At 40.3% G+C, this 21,430-nt stretch overlaps 1 protein-coding gene across 9 annotated transcripts in view; it reads left to right on the top strand.

Moving 5' to 3' along the window:
* celf5a (cugbp, Elav-like family member 5a) overlaps positions 1–21,430 on the top strand; it is a gene marked incomplete at its 5' end in the record, with an annotated part of 159,303 nt that overhangs the window by 127,065 nt on the left and 10,808 nt on the right. For 3 of the 9 annotated variants that reach the window (XM_079471522.1, XM_079471519.1, XM_079471518.1), the window contains 4 exons: positions 3,840–3,968; positions 5,594–5,673; positions 12,611–12,784; positions 20,719–20,884. In XM_079471522.1, the coding sequence (XP_079327648.1) occupies positions 3,840–3,968; positions 5,594–5,673; positions 12,611–12,784; positions 20,719–20,884 (549 nt within the window). The remainder of the gene's footprint in view (positions 1–3,839; positions 3,969–5,593; positions 5,674–12,610; positions 12,785–20,718; positions 20,885–21,430) is intronic. The other 6 variants (XM_079471523.1, XM_079471525.1, XM_079471526.1 and 3 more) reach the window with 3 other exon arrangements.

The following is a 21,430-nucleotide window of genomic DNA, read 5'->3' as shown; positions in this document are numbered from 1 at the left end:
AATGGATGCGAATATAATCAATTAGTGTCTGTACAGAACAATATATGTTATATAATGAATTGGGTTACGGAAATGTACCGTGTTTGTTCTGTAGGTTAATTACTTTAACCTTCCGTGTCTGTTTGTTTAGGTTGCGTTTTGTTCCGTGCGGTAATTGTTGTGTTGTTTTTAATTAGTGTTTGGGGTGGCACGCCGCTTCCAAAGCTCGGATTCTGGCCTGCCAAGTGGAAATGGCAGAAAAATCCATCTTAGCCCACCTTTATCTGTCTGCATCGCTTATCTGCTCGGTAAACCCGAACACTTTACTTTTTAGGTTTGCTCAGTGAATTATTGCACAGCTGGTAATTCTCCGGTAATGTGTTTGTTCATTCGTATGTTCCTTTTCTATCAAGATGCTAATATTGTTCATCATTTTCCCTTATCTCCACCTCAGACAACGGAATTTACGCAGGAACGTGGTTCAGGCTCGATTGACAGTTGCCGTAGTAACCAACCTCAGGCTTTCACGGATTTGTGTTGTTTCACGTGTTTTTTTTTCAGTGAGGATGAGCTGCAAAAGAGCGCCAAATGTTTTGGTTCTCTATCCGTGGAGGACAATGATTTACAAACTGACCTCCAGCACTTAGCATGGCTTTGGCTTATCGGAAGCTGCAGGATCTCATCCTGTGAGCCAGGACCGCGTCTGCATGTTTGGAGTGCACCAACGGGTGGTTCCTGCAGACAAAAAAGTGTGGCACAATTGTAAAATTGTGTTGTGGCATTATCGCATCTGCTGTTGAAAACAGTGGTTGATCATGTGCTTTACAATGATAGGCTGTGGTGGTGCGACTCTTGGATCTCGTGTTGTATCCTAAACAGTGGTTCTCAACAGGGGGCCGGGGCCCATAAGGGGGCCCCAGCTGACATATTTTTAAATGATACAAAATAAGCATTGAAATCCATTTACAAATACTAAAAAACAAGATATTTCTTATTATTTGGCCATTTTTCATATAAAATTTGCTAGAATTTATGGGTACAGTTTTTGTGAGTGAGAGGGGGGGGCTTGAATATTGTTGAATACAATGGGGGCATTGGAGCGAAAAAGGTTGACAACCCCTGATCTAAAGCAATGACTTTCAGGAGTTTCTAGCTTTGGCCCAATACTTTCTGGATCCAAAGGCTGTAGATATGCTATCATCTTCAGTGCTTGATTTTTTTTTATCACAGCAACAGTATAGTCGATCCATAATTGCTTTAATTCTGCATTCTTCAGGCAAACCTCCTGTAATGAAGATAACAAATATCAGTCACTGTATTAAACAATTAAGAAGTTGCTTTCAGTCATATCGCAAGGACGTAAATTGCCGTAGACGCCGAGCCACCGATCTCCTTCTCCTCTCATCATTCCACAGCTTAATTTGTGATGTATTATACAAAACTCTTTATAGCCGCCAAAGTTGATGAAGCCTGATAGCGGTAATTTTTCCAGACACCATCACCAGCTGGAGGGGCTGGACCCTTTATCAAGGACACAGGGGAGTAATGCGCAAATAACAAGAGTAGTATGCAAATATCAATTAAAAGCACGCTGGAAAGGTGCATCGGCACCTTCATACTGCCATGATAAACAGTCTTTTTCGAGTTTGTGTTGCATGTTTGTGGACATGCGATGATGAACAAGGTGTGTTTGCGAACTGTGTCTTCGTGCGTTGGGGTCGGGCTGTCAATAAATGTACTTGCTTGCCTATTTATGGACTGCAACTGTGGTATTGACTGCAGTTGACTCGCATAACCGTATGGATTATACAAAGCCGTATGTTCCTCAACACAATGAACATTATATATGTTGCTTAACATTGTATGTAGTGTGATTCATAGTGTCATTCACATTTTTTCAATGGATTGTATGTGCATGCAAGAGTAAAGTGTGTGCGTGCATGGATAGCTATAGTTTGTACCCAGTGAACTCATATTAATGTATAAATAATTGTAAATAAAGCAATTGCTCTTTTTTGTTTTTAATAATAATAATAATGCTTAAAATATTAGGGCTAGTCTGTTAAAATCGTTTTAAGAATAGATTAGTAAACCATGTGTTTATTATTATTATTATCATTATTAAGTTAAAATGAATGTGTGTGAGGTTGCGTGTGTGTAGGATTTCCCAACAGTCTGTTTTTATTTTCTCACATGGGTCCCTTGGCAATTTTTTTATTTCCCTGTCGAAAAGAATGATGATAACATTTTTGGCTGATGGTATTTTTATACAACGCTGTGAGATTGTCAAAACTTTGTAAAAACCAGATTCAAGCTGAAACGCAGAGTAAAAATCCCAATATTAAAACGAAATGCATTTATTTCTGTCCCGCTTTGTTTCTGAGATTTTGATTTATAGAACGTATTACTGTTGCACTGTTTCTGTCATAAGCATTATTCCATTCAAATGTCAGCTATTGGACAGCTGCTTGTGTGGATTTCGGATGCTGCCACGGCGGCTCTCATAGCAAGATGATTGAGGTGAAGCACATGCGGTTTTAAATTCATACAGGTCAGATTCATACATTAATCCACCCTGATCAAAGTCCGATCACCCGTTTCCCAGAGCACAGCGAGACCTGAAGGCCAAGCGTTTCTGAAGCTGTCCAGGAACAGTGCCACCCCACCTTCAGATAGGAACTATCCCTCCAGGCGTTGTAGAAGGCCCATCCTGCCCTTTATTTTCCAGTTCAGGGCTTGCTTTTTTGCAGATAAATGCCCTCCGATGTAACGTGACAGATGTCACAATGCATTGCCTCTATTTTGATACATACCCTCTGATCCTGCCACAAACTATAAAGAGCGCGCACGAGGGCCAAGCCGTCCCCAGACAGCGGGCTGACATCTGTGATTATTTTAAAGCACGTCACAGGCCCACAGGCTAAGGAATATCAATAGGCAAGCGTCGGAGTTCCCACAGCATTGAAGACTTAGCTAGACTCAATAGACACATCCGTCCCATTGACATATGCATTCAACAAGATCAATAGATGGGATAAAGTTGTAGCTTTAGTTGGTTCATGCGACTGCGGATGACTTTGAGCCAGCGATTTTGTCACTTATTCATTCTCATGTCATTCCAAACCTGTATTTGACTCTTTCTTCCGTAAAAGACAAAAGAAGATATTTTGAGAAATGTCTCATTAGTTTTGTGACCATCCAATGGAAGTCAATGAGGGTCGATGTTGTTTGGTTATAACCAAACGTGTCTCCCATTTAGGTTACGGCGGTATTATTATCATCCCTGTTTTTGGTGATGGCTACAAAACTTGTCATCCTTTGAAACTCTTTTGAATGACTTGGCATAGCGCCTATATCATTTGTCATGATCATTTATGCATAACATTCAAGGTTTAGACGGAATTGCCGTACCCCAAACAAACGACTGGAACGGACAAAGACGGTCAGAAATGACTCTCTCTAGTTTAAATTCAAGGTCAGCCATCCCAGTAGTTGGATTCTATCTGTGCCCTCCACAATTTAGTTGAAAGGGCTTGCGCTTTTTTTCATTAAGCCCATCCTCTGAGCACATCAACTTAGTAATATCACCTTAGGCCTACCCTGCGTTACCAACATGGGGTTGAACCCAATTATCCCCCAAATTAAAATGAGCAGACTTGGCACGGGGAGCGATTACTGCTGTGACTTCATTCCGCAAGCTAAATGGGCCAAGCAAAAACAGTCCCTGTTTGCACATGCTGGCCACGAACCAAAAGGAGTGTTTGGGTTGTGCTTACAATGGCAATGAACGCTTGTAATGGTCAGGTGAGAGTCTACCGCAGTCATTCAACTCGGTTTGTTTGTTTGTTTTGTTGTTTTAGAAGACAGGAAGCTGTTCGTGGGGATGCTGAACAAACAGCAGACGGAAGATGACGTCTATCGTCTTTTCGAGCCATACGGCATCATCGAGGAGTGCACTGTTTTAAGAGGTCCTGATGGGAATAGCAAAGGTGGGATAGTTTTGTTTTTTTCTTCATTTTGTTTCGTTGTTTGTTATGTTCTTGATAAATTGCATTGTAAGCACAGTGTTGATAGAACTTTAAAGAGACAGTTTACTCAAAAATCTAAATTCTGTCATCATTTACACACCCTCAAGTTGTCCCAAATCTTAAAAATGTCTTTGTTCGGATGAACACAGAGAAAGATATTTGGAAGAATGCTTGTAACCATAGTAGGAAAAATCACTTTATAAATGTATTTGTCTTGTTGAACACAAAATAAGATATTTTGAAGAATGTAGGAAAACAAACAGTTCTGGGGCACTTTTCACTACCATTGCGATTTTTCCTTCTATGGTAGGCAGTGAGGTCCAAGAACTATTTGGTTACAAGCATTCTTCCAAATATCTTTCTTTGTGTTTATCAGAACAGAAATGGATACAGATGTAGAACTGGAGAACTGGAGGGTGAGTAAATGATGACAGAATTTTAATTTTAGGGTAAACTGTCCCTTTAAGATTCTGCCTTTACTTATTACTATTATTTTGGACCTGAACTAATATTGTCATGAAAAGAAATGAGGACAATTTCTACCTTCATGTACAAAACAACATTATACCGGTTTGGAATGACATGAAAGTGAGTAAATTAAAGTAAAGTTTTTGCGCGAACTGTTCCTTTAATTATTTCCGTTTTATATTTTCGTTTGTCTGTCTGAGTCTCTCATTCAACATTAAAGACTCATCAGAGGCTTTTTGTAGCTCTACAGAAAAGCAAGTATTTGAGCGGTAAACTTTTTATAGACTCATTATTTGCCCACCAAGGCTTTGGGGACACTAGACGAAGCTAATACAGCCTGGCATTTGGCAAAGCATCGTGGGAGTCGAAGTTTTCTTCTTGCCAGTGTTACGAAAACTGCTGAAGTGTTATTTAGGCTATTTAGGGGGTGGATCTGTGAATATCTAGTCTTATGGAAGCTAAGAAAAAAGACAGCTGTCATAATGTTCTTGTATAATGAGTCCAGAAAACTACATCCGTTTTGCTCCTAAGGTGATGTGACTTTTAATTTAAGGCCTGTTTAAGCGAAAAAATGGTCAAGGCATTGGCACAAGGCACATTTGTAGTGTTTTAGGACCTATATTTGATATGTTGACTGGCTTTGTTTATGGCTTGCCACATTGCTACTTTATTGCCTCTCGAGACGCAAATGGGTTTGTATGTTCTTTATGAATATCGGTTTTGAAGTTCAAAATTATGTTGTGGCACCGAATAGCTTCCTCACTACAGTTTAGCCCGAAATGTCTTCTGTCATTCTTTGGCTTTTTAATGTTGTGTTCTACGTTGTGAAAGAGAATTCTGTCATCATTTATTTATGCTCATTTCATTCAAAATCTTTATACGACTCTTTCTTCTTTGGAACACAAAAGAAGATGTTTTGAGAAATGTCTCATTGGTTTCAATGGGGGCCTGTGTTATTTACTTACCAACGTTCTTCAGAATATCTTCTTTTGTGTTCGACAAAAGAAAGTCAAACAGGTTTGAAATGACATGTGGATGGTTAATCATAAATACGTTTTATTTTTAATTGAACTATCCCTTTAAAGGTTAAAAAAGTGTTTGTGTTGTTGTTTTTTCAGGCTGTGCCTTTGTAAAGTTCTCCACACATGCTGAAGCTCAGTCTGCAATCGGTGCCCTTCATGGCAGCCAGACCATGCCGGTGAGTACACGCTAATGCTTCAATTCTTGCTTACTTTCTTCCCTAGTCTCTGTTGGACATGTTTTACATTACATTACATTACCTGTTACAATTTTGCTCCAAGCATGCGTATTATGATGGGAAATACATGTTCAGTTTAATGGGGATGTTTGAGCCATTAATGCTGCTATCCGATAAAAATATTCATTAGCTTTATTAAAATGTACGTTCTCCAGAAGGAGAACCTTAAAAGGTTTGTCAGTTGAAATATACTTTATAAGATAAGATAAGATTGACAGCCAATCAAAATCCACTAAAATGTTACGGGCTAGTGCATTTAAAATGTGAAACTGCAGCATGTGAGCTACAATAAACATTGTGGACACAATTTATCGATATAGGTATCATTTTTAGGCGTAAATACGTATATAGCGTCAACAGCGGGAGGCTAATCATGCCAACCAGCCAAACCTTGACCCCTAACCTAGCGGGATGCTAGTCTGTTCTAGCAGTTTGTTCTAGCTGTTGGATTTCGTAACCCATGACAACACATGAATATTTTTCAAAGCAGGCCATTAAAAAGATTTACAAAAAAAGGAACAAATCAATCCACCTTCAACTCCCAAACTGCATACTTAGGCATATTGTTTACATTGAATTGGTGCATAGCTAGCGTGTCAGCGCGTGGCCTTTGTCCGGCTGTTTCAATCTTGAGCACTGGACGCTGAGCCATAAAAAGGCGGCTATTCAGCACAGTCAGTCTGAATCACAGAGCTATTCAGTCACACAAACATTGTTCTGCTCTCAGAAGCTCTCATCATGCTTTATTTTCTGAAAGACTCTGCTGGATACAGGCAGAACCTTGGACTGTCAAAATGCATTTGTATTATGCGCTTTTTATTTCGGAAAACACAATGCCATTGTTAGATTCAAGGAATAGTTCACCCAGAATGAAAAAATCTGTCATGCTAGTGCGTTTTTGAAGCTCGGAAACTCCAGTCCCCATCCAGTTTCATGGAATGGAATAAAACAATCTTTAGAACTTATTTTGTTTCACCGAAGAAAAAACATCACACAAGGCGAGGTCGGTGTGTATAAGAACCTTTTTTCCTGGGTGAACTGTCCATTTAAAACGGAGAAAAGAGCGAAAGTAGATAGATCTACGGAGTGATTTTGCTCTCCGTATAACCTTTGGGGTCAACCATGGTGCATATGATTCAGGGACATTGAAATGTAATCCACCGCCCAAAAATCTTCACCTCACACACACTCAGACATCCTTTTCTCTCTCCCGTCTCTCCTCCGTTCATCCTCCCGGGACATTAGGCAATAGACTTGTTTACCTCACCTTTCACCACATTGACTGGTGAATTATTCATTGGCATGTACTAAGGGTGGGAGTGGAGGACAGAAAAAAGAGAGCGAGCGGGAAGGTGAGCAAGATAGAGAAATAAAAAGAGAGAGGAAAGCGAGCAGGAAGCTCACGGGGCAGGAATGGAAAAGGTTTATAGTCATCTAGGAAGGTAAATTGATTATAGAAAACCTCGCCGGCCTCCATTCTCTCGAGTCTGAAGTTGGAGGGGGAGGGGTCAAGACTCGCCAGGCTCCCAGGTGCCAAAGTGAGATGTTTAGCTGAGATAATGGAGTTCTTCTCGAGGCAGGGCTTGACAAAGCACTCATCCATCTGTGCACCCTTCGGATGAAGCCCAGCGGAACTTCGCAAACTTAACAAAACCACCCACCAGCCAGAATGACACGAAATGTGCAGTTATTGCGCTAACAGAGTGTTTTAAGCGTACGAACGCGCCAGACCCCGCCTCCCAATTTGCATACCATCCATCCTTAAAACTCTTTTGCCGCACACTTAAACGTATAAACTTGCTTATAACAAAAACAGGACATACTTTTAAGGAAAGGAATAAGTAGGCAAATCGGGACACAGTCCAGTTTATAGTTCCAGTGTAAAATGATTTGACTGTTCACGCATAATGTTGCGTTAAAATCAGATCTATAATCAGAACAGATCGATGCGCTTTTATTTAGTATTTTTGTCTTATTTTCCAGTTCAAATGTCTAAACCAGGTTCAATCATGTTACATTTACTCGAGAAGCAAAATTATCTTTAGTCTTAGTGTTATGCTTAAAAAGGTGGGGTGTGTTTTCCAACTGCTCTTGCATTTTGTTAGCCAGACGGGTGGTCCCGCCCCAAAGATACACCATTGGTTAAGCCAGTTTTACTGTTTTGGGTGAGAACAGAAATGTTTTGAAAGCTTCATAGTGGCACACATTTTTTTTCTGAGGAGAAACAACAATCCACAAATATCTTACTTCCATTTCTATGAAACTGGGATATTATAAAGTATTTCCGAATTTTACTCACTTCACCTTTAACAAAAACACCCACCAGGCTCTCCAGCCCTCATTTTTTCTTTACACTGCAGCTCTTACTGTAGTTATTACAACACCAATGTGCAGTCAAGAAACGAAAGCTAATTCGTTTGAAATATGCATGCATAAAGTAGCCTCTTAATAAAGTGCTCGTGGGCAGCGCTGAGATTGGCCTTATTGCAGAAATGCTTGGCTCTTAAAGTCCGTTCCATCTTATATTGAACTCGTATCCCCCGGCACGTCACAATCGCACTCTCTGTGCATTATTTTCATGCACATGCATGCACACGGAGTCCCCTTTAAACATTTCTGCCTTTGTTTTTGTCACTTTCTCTCTCGCTTTCGCTCCCTCGCACAGCCACGGTCAAAGGTCACATCCACATGCACAGATCTAATTATCCAGCTCTGGAAGCCCGGCCTGAATGCATTTGCATGTTCTGCGATTGAATGTGGCGTGTATGCATGAATGTATACGCTTAAAGTATATGTACGAATAATTTATTTCCTAATTTTTCACACTCATTTAAAATTTGGATGACTCTCTTTCTTCTGCAGAACAAAAAATATATATTTTGAAGAACGTTGGTAACCAAACAATATTGAACCCCATCGACTTCCATTGTAATGAAAGACATTTCTCAAAAAATCTTCTTTTGCGTTGCGCCAAAGGAGGAGTCAAATACAGGTTTTGAATGAGATTAGGATTTATTAATGATTCAACACTATCCCTTTAAGATGATTTCACACTAATATTGATGAGTACCTTTAAAAGTATAATGCGGACCAGCGGGGGGTAGGGCAACATTAAACCCGGGTTCGGACCAAGCAATCAATCCAAACATGAAAACAGTCTTCTTGTGTGTTTGTGTATGTGTGTGCGTGTAAAGTATATGTGACAGAGATGGTTTGAGGCAGGCGTTGGACATACACTCTGTATTCAACGCACGCCTGCCCCCTGAGCCCCCCCCACCCCCACCCTCCGTGCTCCGGACATGGCACAATTAAAAATTTACACCGCCGTGCGGTAAAGCAAATTGCCGAACTTCTGGAAGGCCTTGTAGAACGGAAGACCAGGGACGAAATTACGCTCGGAGAAGGTTGGGGGGTCAAGGAACTCTAGCCCCCCATTTCGGTCTCATTTCCACCTGAGTGCATACGCCAGGGATTGGCGGTATTTCAACAAATATAGGAAAATGAAACTGCGGCAGCTATCTGATATTACAATCTGCTTGGTTTAGGAGAGTTTGCGCCTCCAACCAATTGCCAATGTCTATGGTTGAATGGAAATGTGTTCAGCTGTATTTTCATTTCCTCTTGACTGGCTGGATGAGAAAACTTCTACTGTATGAGAAAAATCCCAAATAGCAAATGTTCGCTACAAAAACAATGGCGTCAGAGTTTGGGCTTGAGCTCCATTATGTCCAGCTAGCAGTTTACAGTTTTGATATTTAACGTTACGTTTAGTTGTATTTAACTTTCATTGGATTGCACATTTTGTATAAAGGCATCAGGTTGTCATGATGCTTGGCAACACTAAACAGATAGTGTTAGTACTATATTTTTATTATAAATATTTTCGACTATATTACTATATTTTTTGTAATATATTGTTTAGAATGACATAAAAGTTGGTTCTTGCAAAATACATTTTTAAGTTTCGAATTTACACAAACTTGAAATCAATATAAATCTCAAAATCTCAAGGTGTAAATCTTTCTCTATATACTATGCAGTGGAGGTTTTCTTACATCAGAGGGTAGTGCAGAATTATCCATTCTTATTACCTTATTCAGACTTAATGCCCAGAGACAGATGTGTGTAGTTAAAGTAATATCAGATATATGGCTTAGTTAGTGTCGTTTATGACCCACGTCCACACCGAAACCTCGAAAACCATAACGGCACCCCCTTACATCCCAGCTTCTCGTAAAGATGGACCCACGCTTTGATTTCAGGCGCTGTTTTTCCTCTTTTCACCGCACATTATATTCCCACAGTTTTACTCCCTCTCGCTCTCCTGAATCCATTTCGCTGGGCCCTGGGCCTGTGGGAATTCCAGCGGGTGCTCGGTGGCTTAAAATTTAATGAGAGTTTTTACTTCACAGATCAAGCACCACTCTCTCTCCCTCCCTCTCTCTCTCTATCACTTTTTTCGTACAGACACGCAGCCTATATCTTGCTGGACCAACAAGCCCTCGGCCCTAATATTTATGGATGGCTTACAGCAAGCGAACAGCCCAGAAAGGATTGGACAAACACCAGATTTTTGGTCAATCGGAAAACAACAGATATCGAAATTCGACTTGTAGCTGCAGAAACAGGGATAGTGACTTTTCCTTTTGATCAGGCTATGCTCAGTGGCTTTCGTGATGTGCATTATAATTTGTTTTTTAATAATATCGCAAGGTGATTTAAGAGTGTCAGTCTGTAACTTGAGGCTCTGTCGCCATCTCTGTTAGAAAAATACAATTCCAGTTACTACTAAATAGTTTTTTTATAGGTGGGTTGAAGTCAAATGAAGTCGAACTAATATTGCCGACAAAATCTGACAGCCGTGTGTTGACTTCATCCCTGAGTGTTAGAATCCACCAACAACTTAATAAAACTAGCTCAAGAAGTTTATCAATCGAAAAACTGCTGCAGGTCCAAGTGCCAAACTTTTAACATCTCACCGGTTCGAAAAATACCTAAAACTCCCCCGAGGTAGTAGCCAGAAATCACTTAAACTGCTTTGGTGATAAAAACCTGAAGGGATACATGAGAAGCCTTTTTGTTGGAGATTTCAGCCTCTTGCACTTTGAGTTCGTGAAGTCTTTGTGAAGCCGCGTGGTACGATTCCTGACCCGTATCCGGCAAAGGTCCGTTCGGTTTAGTCATCCAGCATGTCTAATGAGCAGTGGCTGAATACATTGACAGTGTCCCTGGCATTGATATACTTACTAACCAGTGAAGGAAACAATACAATAACACGGTTTTGGGAAGGCTGAGGGCGTGAAAGTTCAAACGGATCAAAATCGAAAATCAAATCTACATTTATCTTCCCAAGCGATTATCTTTCGCTGCGTTTCTGGCAAACTGCGAACGCCCACAGGAGTGGATCTGTTTGCTCGGAGCCAAAGTTGTTATGCTAAGATGTGCAGCGTTATTGCCTTGTGCTTGGCCCTCGTAGTGACTGGTTTTCAAAGCATTGTGGAAAGACAACAGAGAGCGCAAAAGTCCACTTTTTAGCAGCCACCATTTTGTGTATTTTTTCCAGTTTGCTTAATAGGCATTTAAAGGGTCCTTGACGGGCCTTAAATGTTATTTAAAGGGAAGATACCTGTTTATAATGCACTTTATATGTATTTCTTTAGATTGTGAATACAATATCTGGGTATAGTAGTATTTAATACTCAAATTCAGCTATTAAACTACGACTTGGTTTGTATGGCAACATGCCATCGCTTGACAATCTGCCAGCTCCATCCTGAAATGTTTTTTCCAACATTCTTTTTATTGCATGGCTTGTCCCCTGACCCGATATCCCCCCACGATTGTGACCGCTTATCGGCATTTTACCGTCAAATTCAGCCTCTTATCTTACCTGATGCACAACCTTTCTCCACCGTCAGATCACAGTCATATTTCGGCCTTTTCGGCAAAATCGATTCCGCAGGTCTTTTCCTCTGGACAGCGGCGCGAGAACAGGGGATGTTGAGTCTGATAAAGGTCAAGTGTTGCATGGAGTCATCGGGAGATTCATAATGAATGTGAGCCCGGCTCTCGCGGCAGGTGTTTCATTACCGTGGTACGGGAGAGAATGAGAGGGCTCGACTTAGAAAGCCGCACTTCTCCAAGGTCAGAACTCGATCGTCGGTGGCCCTGTCAATCTGGAAACACACCCACGTTCTTCTCCTGATCCGTTTGATATTTCAGGAGCAATATGATAGCGTATCAAGTAACAAATCTGAAATGGATTTGTAAAACAGAGTGCCTGAGGACCACGTCATGCTGCAAAGGATTGTGTCAATCTACCGATGTAACAAAGACGACATACTGTGATATGTTTTTCTTGGGGAAAAACGAAGCATTGTATAAACACGAAACATTGTCTTTGGATTTTGGTGGGCTGTAAGCTATAAAGCAGACAATTATTAAATATTTCTCTCAGCTGTTCTATTGAGACGTTACAGGGATGCATCTAACCGGCCTCTGCTTGTTGAAAACGCAGAGTGAAAACTTTAGCTATTTACAAGTACACATATTTCATTCATATAGTAGTTTTTTTCTTAAATCGGCAGGTTTTAAAGGTGACTTGCGTTGTGAAATTGTGAAAATGTAAATATTTAAAAATATTATTGTAAAAATAAAATATTACGTATTTTGTTTATTAATAATAATAATAATAATAATGTAGCATTATTGTTACAATTATTATTGACTTTTTATTTATTATTTTATTAGCAGTTTCACAGCTATGTAGAAGACCTGTACCTACAGCATATACACTTGAAGTTTTATTTATTTGGTGTGGTGCGAAGGTCCCGTTTGCAAAGCGGGAGGTTAAACGTAGCCTGCCCTCTCTCCTCAGACTGGCTCCGATTCTCTCCTCCCCCAGGGTGCCTCGTCCAGCCTGGTGGTCAAGTTTGCAGACACGGACAAGGAGCGCACCATCCGCCGCATGCAGCAGATGGTCGGCCAGTTCGGCATCTTCAATCCTGCCATCGCCCTGCCCTTCAGCACATACAGCACCTACGCACACGCGGTGAGTACTCTCCCTACGGGCCTCTGTGCCCGGCACGTTTTGATGATCTCATCCATGCCCACGCGCGCCCCCCTTCCCAGTGTGCACACGGGTGTCTGTGGCATACAAACAGCCTGGGATGACTCAGAATATTCCATAGGACTGTCCTTATCAAAATATGCCAAAAACTACGCTAGGTGAAACCACACAGTACGTTTTATTCTATTTGAAAGGACGTCAAATTCACACTATATCCCCGTTTCCATATGAAATAGATATACATGTATTCATGCACTGATAGACATTTCTTTATCATAAATGCTAGGTTTAATTGTCAGAGTCAACCCGGGGCTCCGGGGGCTTATCATTCACACTAATTTTCATATCACAGACATGCACGGATAAACAAACCCACAGTAACTGCCAGGCCTGTGTAAGAAGAAAACCCTCCTCATTATCATTCATGAGATGCGGACAGTCCACGGGAAATGCAAATGGTCCGAGCGTGGCGTGTGGGAGCCCGGGCAGGGTGGTTACTGTTGCTTCCACAGGTTGGCAGGAACTTTTATCTCCCGTGTCAGAGACGCTTCAGCCTGCTGCTCGGTGGTTCTGACACTGTCTTTATAATTCAATGTTCCAGCTCGATCCACAACCCACACACGCCAAAGCCGCTGCCTTGTGACAACACGTGCAGCTCATGCTAAAGTTTCCTAGCAAGCCTCGGTCCAACGGCAACGTCGTGTCCCTAGCCGAAAATAGTTGTGGCAGGACGGCATAAATCGTAAAAAAATATGTGACACGGAACATTTCCTAAAAATGCATTCAGATACAATTGTATATGTCAACAGTTCTCTGGGGTTGCATGTGTAATTGTTACTTTGACTTTAAGTCATTTTTCGTCCATCATGACCCTCTGTAATATTCTTGTGAAATACTAAAAAGCAATTGTGCTTACACCTTGATTAAGACTGATATGGATCATTTGAGTGCCCCGATTAGTTTTAATAATGTTGTGAATAGACGTCCACGGATGTCCTTTACACCCATTGTGAAAAGCAGGAAATGTCTTTTTAAATACACAATCATTTGTATTCATCTAGTTTAATGAGAAATTATATTTGCAAAGTGCCCCGTGTGGTCAAGTGATTACAAAGCCATGACATTGTAGTCATTATTCAAGACGTTTTCCGTTGGCCTACATTACAATTGTATTACTTTTATGAAAGTTATGCATATACCTGTACTTATAAATCAGATATCATTTTATTAATATTTCCTATCAAAATTGAAAGTGGATGATTGCAAAAACTGTGACGCTAAGATTTTGTAACAAATCTCGCGATATTTCAAAATCCAGCAAAAGAGCGAGAGAGCGATGCCGCATTTCCGTTTCAGTATGGCCACGGCGGAGGAGGACATGGGACGGGCGGTTTTCTTTGTTTCAAAAAGTAACAGAGTTTTACAAAACTACTGTTGGGTAAGTACATTTTCTATTGTTTTATTAATGTGGTTGAGCTTTACTCCAGTTTACTTGAGTTTGGCTAAAATGAGCTATCAGGCTAAAAAGTAGTAGGGTTAACTTTAGGCTTTACCCTTAAAGGTTGTTTTCTACACTTGAGTTGTGCTACAGTATGTTATGCTTCTTGTTGGGTAATTGATAGCAAAATCATCAGGCCCCCAAATTGTTAACGTTGGCTGAGTCTTGTGTCATTGCCTAAAAACATTAACATTAAGTTGATCGATTTCGTGCAACTACATATATTTGGGTAGTTAACAAATGAACCATGCAGTGACAGCAACAAATGTAGTGGTCATTTTCTATAAGAACATCAGGTTTTACCAGAAAAGACACTTTCACAAAGTTTACTCACCTGGTTAAGGGTCTTTCTCAAGGGCACACAGTGGCATTGAAGACGGAGGGGTATCTAACATATATTCTTTGTCACAATCTAGACTCATAATAGAAGATGTAGAGTTGCCATGATCCAGAATGCCAACTATTTGCTGAAGTTCATCTTTCACCCTTAAAAAGTTCATTCTAGTGTTATTAGTAACTTTTATTGACATAAGATTATTCTAGAGAAAATGATGTGTAATACATGTTAATTACAATCTTGTATGTATTTTAATGTATTTTAAATTAAGTCTAAGGACAGTCTGACTTTTTCAAAATAAGTTCATGTTATTTTTACCTCCAATTCTGTCTTTGATTTTTTCTACTTTTTTAATATTCATATTCTCTTCTCTCACGCAGATGCTGTGAACAGGTGTAGCCCAAATACAACAGATTTAGACTTTGATGCAGCAATGGCGGTACACTTGAAGCACGCTTGGGGTGGTGGATATAAAACAATTGTCATAAACAACTTTCATTGACTCTAAAACATTTACACATGTGTTAACCATAATATGATATTTTGTGGTTTACTTGTTTTATTGCTGTTTAATAGTAATACAAGACTGTTATAGCTATATACATAATATTTTATATTAAATCTGTAATATCGTATATTATATAATAATTAATATGCATTAATGTAAAACGCCATTGACATTCTACTATTTTAATTTTCTTGTTTGAATAGTAGCTGTTCAACAAATGGAAGACAATTAAAAAATGTAATGTTCACTATTAAATGTGCTGTGCTAAATTAAAACCCTTCTTTTTGCCACAAGTCCACAAATAATGTGTTATTGTTTGTGATGTACACGTGATTAAAACGTTCAGGTCAGACTGTACCAGTTTTGGACCTTTTGAAACGTATGTCAATTCAAGACACGTAAACCTAACACATAATTACTTGCCTTCCACGATGTTACACAATGGGTGTGTGAATATATTAAACCCAGGCATGTATATACGCTTGAATTACCAGCAACGTATCTAACAATAAACGTCCAGAATATGACAAATTTGGACGTCCAAGGACGAGCAGAAAAGACGTGGAAAGACGTTAACTTTCCTTTTGGAACGATTTTTCAACCGTTACGGGACGTGTACGAATTCTTGTGAAGTAGCCAAAATAGTTATGAATTATGGATTTAAGTCCACACCACACGTAGAACAATACAGAGTATTGATAACATTAGGATCATTTTCAAGGCGAATTGATTTTCATTGTACATTCACTTACATACTGTAACAATGTGCCATAAACATTTACAGCAACCGCATAGCAACCTGACAACCAGACCAAAAATAGCACTGCATTGTAAGACATTTTGTAAAAATCTGTCTCTGATTTAGTGTAGCCGGCCTTTTGTCATCTCCACAATCAGCTCTTTGTGAAATAGCAGATTAATACAGAGTTAATAGCAGAGTTTCAGTCATTTCTGTACCTGAGAGGAAACTGAAAGCATTCGCACCTCCTTCATAACAAGCCAGGCAACAAAGCCACATAAGCTAAACATTCAGGCTCAGATATGGCAATGGTACATTTAAAAATGTGGAGGATGAGCAAATTAAGTGGCTTCTCCACAAACACAGCTGTGCTGAGGATTACTGGGTTCAGCTGACAGCCAGTAAATTGGATTTTAGTCGGAGCAGAGGGAGGGGCGCATGCGAGCGCAAATTGGAGGGGCAATAGCGTTGACAACATCGTGCCAAAAGACAGATGCGTTTTTTAAGAAGGTACATCTAACTCCTAAATCTGACAAACATCTTAGCAGTCAATGGCACATGAAGATGTTCAAAATATCAGATATGGCCCCATACTTGACTCTGAAGTGGAGGGGGGTTGACACAACACATGATGAAAGCGAGAAACATTAATTTTCTTTCAGACGCCTCTTGTCAATACAAGCCGAACATCTTTTATCTGTTCTTTTTTTCTCCGGCTGTGTCGTGTTTGATCTTTTCTGAGCAAAGCCATCTTCATTTTCTGCTTTTTGTGGGGGGGTGATGAATAAAAGCCTGGCTGTTTAAAAGCCAGCAAGATCTCTTTTACTTCAAGCCAATCACCAGAGACGGCGCGTTAGATTATTATGATGCACAAATGGCTTGAAAGCACTTCAGAAGGTTCTGAAGCCAACATTAATGAGGAGAATGTTTGGCTGGGTATTGTGAGTTGGGGGTGTCAGGGGTACGTGCTGTACTATTGACCTATATTGGGAAATATTACACTGTCAGCAAGGGACAGTTCACCCAAAAATGTATCATTTTGAGTCATCATTTACTTACCCTCAGATAGTTCCAAACCTGTACAAATGTCTTTGTTCTGCTGAACACAAAGAAAGATATTTTGAAGAATGTCTGTAACAGATTTCCTCCCCCCTTGATTCCCATAGTGTTTGTTTTCCAAACTATGGCAGTAAATTGGGGATGAGATCTGTGTGGTTACGGACATTCTTCCAAATATCTTCCAAAACAAATACATGTATACATGTTTAGAACAACTTGAGGGTTGTAACAGTGACAGAATTGAATTTTTTGAGTGAACTGTCCCTTTAAATGTTTGAAATTATGAATATTTTATGGTTTAAATGTATTGTTTGGAACATACTTTTTTTAATCATCAACACACTTGGAGTGTAGACATTAAGATTGACTAGGTAGACATTTTATATTTTTACTTTATTTTATTTAGATTATTCATTCATTATTGGGGTAAATGTATCAAATCTAGTCACAGCTCTAAGGGCTGGTTTATCTTAAACCGGGACTAGGCCTTAGTTAAATGAGGACATTTAAGCAGTTTTCACAATCATGCCTTGATATAGCAAAAGCTTTACTTGTGTGCATTTTGAGACAAAACAAGGGCACTAATGTGCTTTAATATATGTAATTGCAATCTGTTTTAATTTTAGACAGCTCTAACATTTGTTTTAGTCTAAGACTAGTCTTAGGCCCTGTCCGGGAAAACGGCCCTAAATCATTCAATTCTTCATCATAGACAGCAATGATATTTAGTGGAGAGCAAATGGACACTTAAGGTTTTGTCTCCATCTTCTATAATGTTTCTACTAAGGAAAAATAAGACAATACAAAAGATACTTCCAGTACAACCGAAACTATATTTGCCCCGTCAATGAGCTTAGTCCCACAGCTTAAACTATTTTCTGGCCTAAAACATTCTCTAGCACAACCCACGCTATGTTTGCACCGTCTCTAAGCTTCATCCTGAAGATGTGCAGCGTCTCTAAGCTTCGTCCCGAAGATGTGCCTCCGGCATACAGCAGAGAAACCCGTTTCAGGCAATCTTCAGAGCCGGAGACCTTAATAACCGAGGTCCTCGCGCTCCGCTCAGTCCATTTCTTCTCTCTCTATAAATATCTCCTCAGCCCATTCCACCATTCTCCCGGCGCTGCAGCTGGGCCAGGCTGAATGCAAGGGGTCATGTGTGATGCAGGCAGAGGTGGGCAGAGACACAGAACAGCCCTGGGTAGATAATTGCCAAGTGATAAAGAGGTGATTGCCTGGTGGCACCGAGGGAGACTAATGCCATCGGCAAGCCATAAAAAACCCACATGCCTGACACTGAACGAATGCCGTCGCCCAGGCAACATCTTCCTGGAGCTGCTTCTGTTTTTTTAGTTTTCCATTCCGAAGGAAGAAGAGGTTGTGACCCCTATGATGAGAACTCTACTGAAGGCAATTTGGTTGCTTTTGCCTGTGCTTAAATGCTTTGCTGTCTATTCAGGACGCTGGGTAAAGTGTTGGTCCCGCAGCGGTGAAGCTGAACATAACGCAATCGTTCGGTCGCTATTGGCTCCCCAACCTGTCTCAGAAGAAAAATCTTCAGAACGCAGAAGCTTTTTCAAAGAATGTTGGTGACCGAACCAACAGCGGTACCCTTTGACTTGCATTGGTTTTGTGTCCATGCAATAGAAGTGAATGGGTGTTTTTTTCAGACTCAAAAAGAGTCCCGCTGAAAAATATAACAGACCCTGGATGAACCGTCCAATTATAAGAACGCGGCGCAGCACGAGAGATTATTTTTTAATAGTCTCGTCCGGGCACCAACAGTCGAAGGACCTTGTTTTCCCCCTTCTTAACTCTCCCCTCTCCTCTCTCACTCCTCCTCCTCCCAAGAACAAATTGATGTTGCTCACTTCTCCCCAACATAATTACATGCTTGGGCCTCCAATTTTCTGTTTTAATTCCTAAAGAGCAGAACTGAATGCCACGTCGTTATCCGAGGCAATCTGGTGGCAGCCATGAAAGGCTACATTATCCGAGCTGTTCATGGAGGGAAATTACAATATGGAAGTCTTCAACTCACCGGGCCGCGCTCTGCCCGGAGCCTGTCCCTTTGGCTTTTAAAAGGCATTAGCAAACTGTCACCCGGCTATAGCTGGTCCGCTTAACTGTACTGCCCCATTCAGCTTGAAAGGGGAGGTCGGGAAATGGGCACAAAAGCGTCTGATTACCGTAGCATTGCTATTACGCCGAGAAGAGGCCGGACCATCCTTGCCAAACGCATTAAACCCTTGCACAAATGTACCTATTGTTCGGTTGTTAAAGCTGAAGTGTGTTATTCTTTTGATGTTATGGTAGATTAACGTTTCCTGGCTTAATATGCAGAGATAACTGTAGGTAAGCCATTGGTAGGTTGATGTCTTCGAGAGGTGTAAAACATGTCAGTCATGTCTGTTTGGCTTAACAATGGAAGACGGGAGTATTTAGGAAACCTGTTTGAAAACAGTAATGACTTAGGTTGTAGTGCAAAAGTGATACACTTCAACTTTAAACAGTGCTGAGCTTTATTTTAATTCCATTGATTGGTTACAAACATTTCATGAGCAAATTTTATAAATATTTATATACAAAACAGTGCGCAATTTTAGGTGCATAACATAATCCATATTTTTCTATTTGTTAAAAAGAAATCCCAGTTCGTGTAGAGCCAAAGTGATGTCAGCCTATAATAATCTGGAACATGTGTTAAGAAATTAAACTGGGTCAGTTTTGATTTCACATCAACTTAAGACAGTTCAACATATTGAATGAACCGGATGTCTATCTCGGTCTCGTTTTCACTGGTGTTAAATGAAATATGGCATCTACTCTGAGACAGGTCTATGGATAAGCGCAGTGATGTTATTAGAATAGACTTGACGTTCAGACACATTTTCTGTTTGCGACACATGTAAACTAGATAACTAGATATTATAAAGCACAAAGTGGTTCAGGATCTAAGAATCATTTAGAATGCATCTAAGTATGTCTGTTTTAATGCATCCCTGACAAATTCAAATTAAGGCTTATGCCATGACAGCTGTCAATGTGTAAATGGTGAAAAAAACGGGTTTGCTGTCGTACCTGTTAAGAATCACTTTAAAGTACAAAAATGAATTCTGTCATTTTTATTCTTCATGTCATTCCAAACCTGTATCTTTGTGTCACTGTATCTGAGCCACTGATTTGCCATACAATGAAAGTGAATGGGGACTGGGGCTGGTGAGCTATTAAATGATTAAAAAAGCACTAGAAAGCTTTCAAACAAGTGGTCTATAGTGCTCTATTTAAAGTCACATGGGCCATGTTATGATACATTTATGGTGCTTTTTGTCATTTTAGAGCTTGACAGTCCCAGTCCCCATTCACTTTTATTATCTTTCAATAGCAGCTAACATATTCTTGAGAAATGTACCTTTTGTGTTTCACAGAATAAAAGAAAACCATACAGGTTTGAAATGACATAAGGGTGACTGAATCATGATAGAGTTCACATTTTTGTCATTTTTGGGTGAACTATCCCTTTAAGAACTATAATAACGCATGCGTCTATCCAATGGTTTGAAGGAGCTAGACCGATAGCTATTGAAATGTTTCAAGGGTGCTTCTGACAGTCCTTTGACTAGAAAGATGGATGCTTTCACTAAACGTAGGTTGACACACGTTTTCTCTTATTTTTTCATTTTACTTTCTCGTCTACTTTGTGAAGCGCGCCTATCGATGTAGCCTACATATTAGTAACTTTTCTTTCTTTTCCTCTTTTCCTTCTGTTTTCTAGCTGATGCAGCAGCAAGCCGCCCTAATGGCCGCCAGTCACGGAGGCTACCTGGCACCCAGCGTGGCCTTTCCCACCACCCAGATACACCAGATGGGGGCGCTCAACATCAACAGCCTCCCGCCCACCCATATGTCCCCGGTGTCGGGTGAGTTTCATCAGTCACTGGGTGAGCAAGACTGCGTCTTTTCTATTTCATGGCATGGGTGTCTGGTTAACAAGGCGTTTGTGTCTGATGCCACAATGACTGACCGTCTGTAGCCTTTTCAAATTTTCTTTCTTCAGTGGAGCACAAAAGCAGATATTTTGAGAAATGTGTTGGTGGTTTTGTGTCCATGCACTGGAAGTCAATGGGGGTCAATGTTGTTTGGTTACCAACGTTCTTCAAAATATTGTCATTCGTATTCTACAGAAGAAAGAAAGTCATACAGGTTTGGAATGACATGAGGGCGACAACACCAGCCAATTACAGACCCGTCTCTCTAACGTGGCATTATTATTATTTACGAAAGCTAAAGACGTTTCCAAATTGGCACGCATACCAAATGAAGAATTGCGGCTTATCCGTAGCATTCATCCCCTCAAAGCGGAGTGCCTTAATAATGAGGACATACGGCTGTTCCCATTGTCATTCCAAACGCCAGTTATCACACAATCTAAACAAACAGATCTTATTGGATAATAGCTACCTTTTCGAATTTGCTTATATGAGCAC

The sequence above is a fragment of the Barbatula barbatula genome (genome assembly GCF_947034865.1).
Source record: "Barbatula barbatula genome assembly, chromosome: 13".
NCBI lineage: Eukaryota > Metazoa > Chordata > Actinopteri > Cypriniformes > Nemacheilidae > Barbatula > Barbatula barbatula.
The sequence above is the reverse complement of the archived record's forward strand: the minus strand, read 5'-3'. Positions and strand labels throughout refer to the sequence as shown.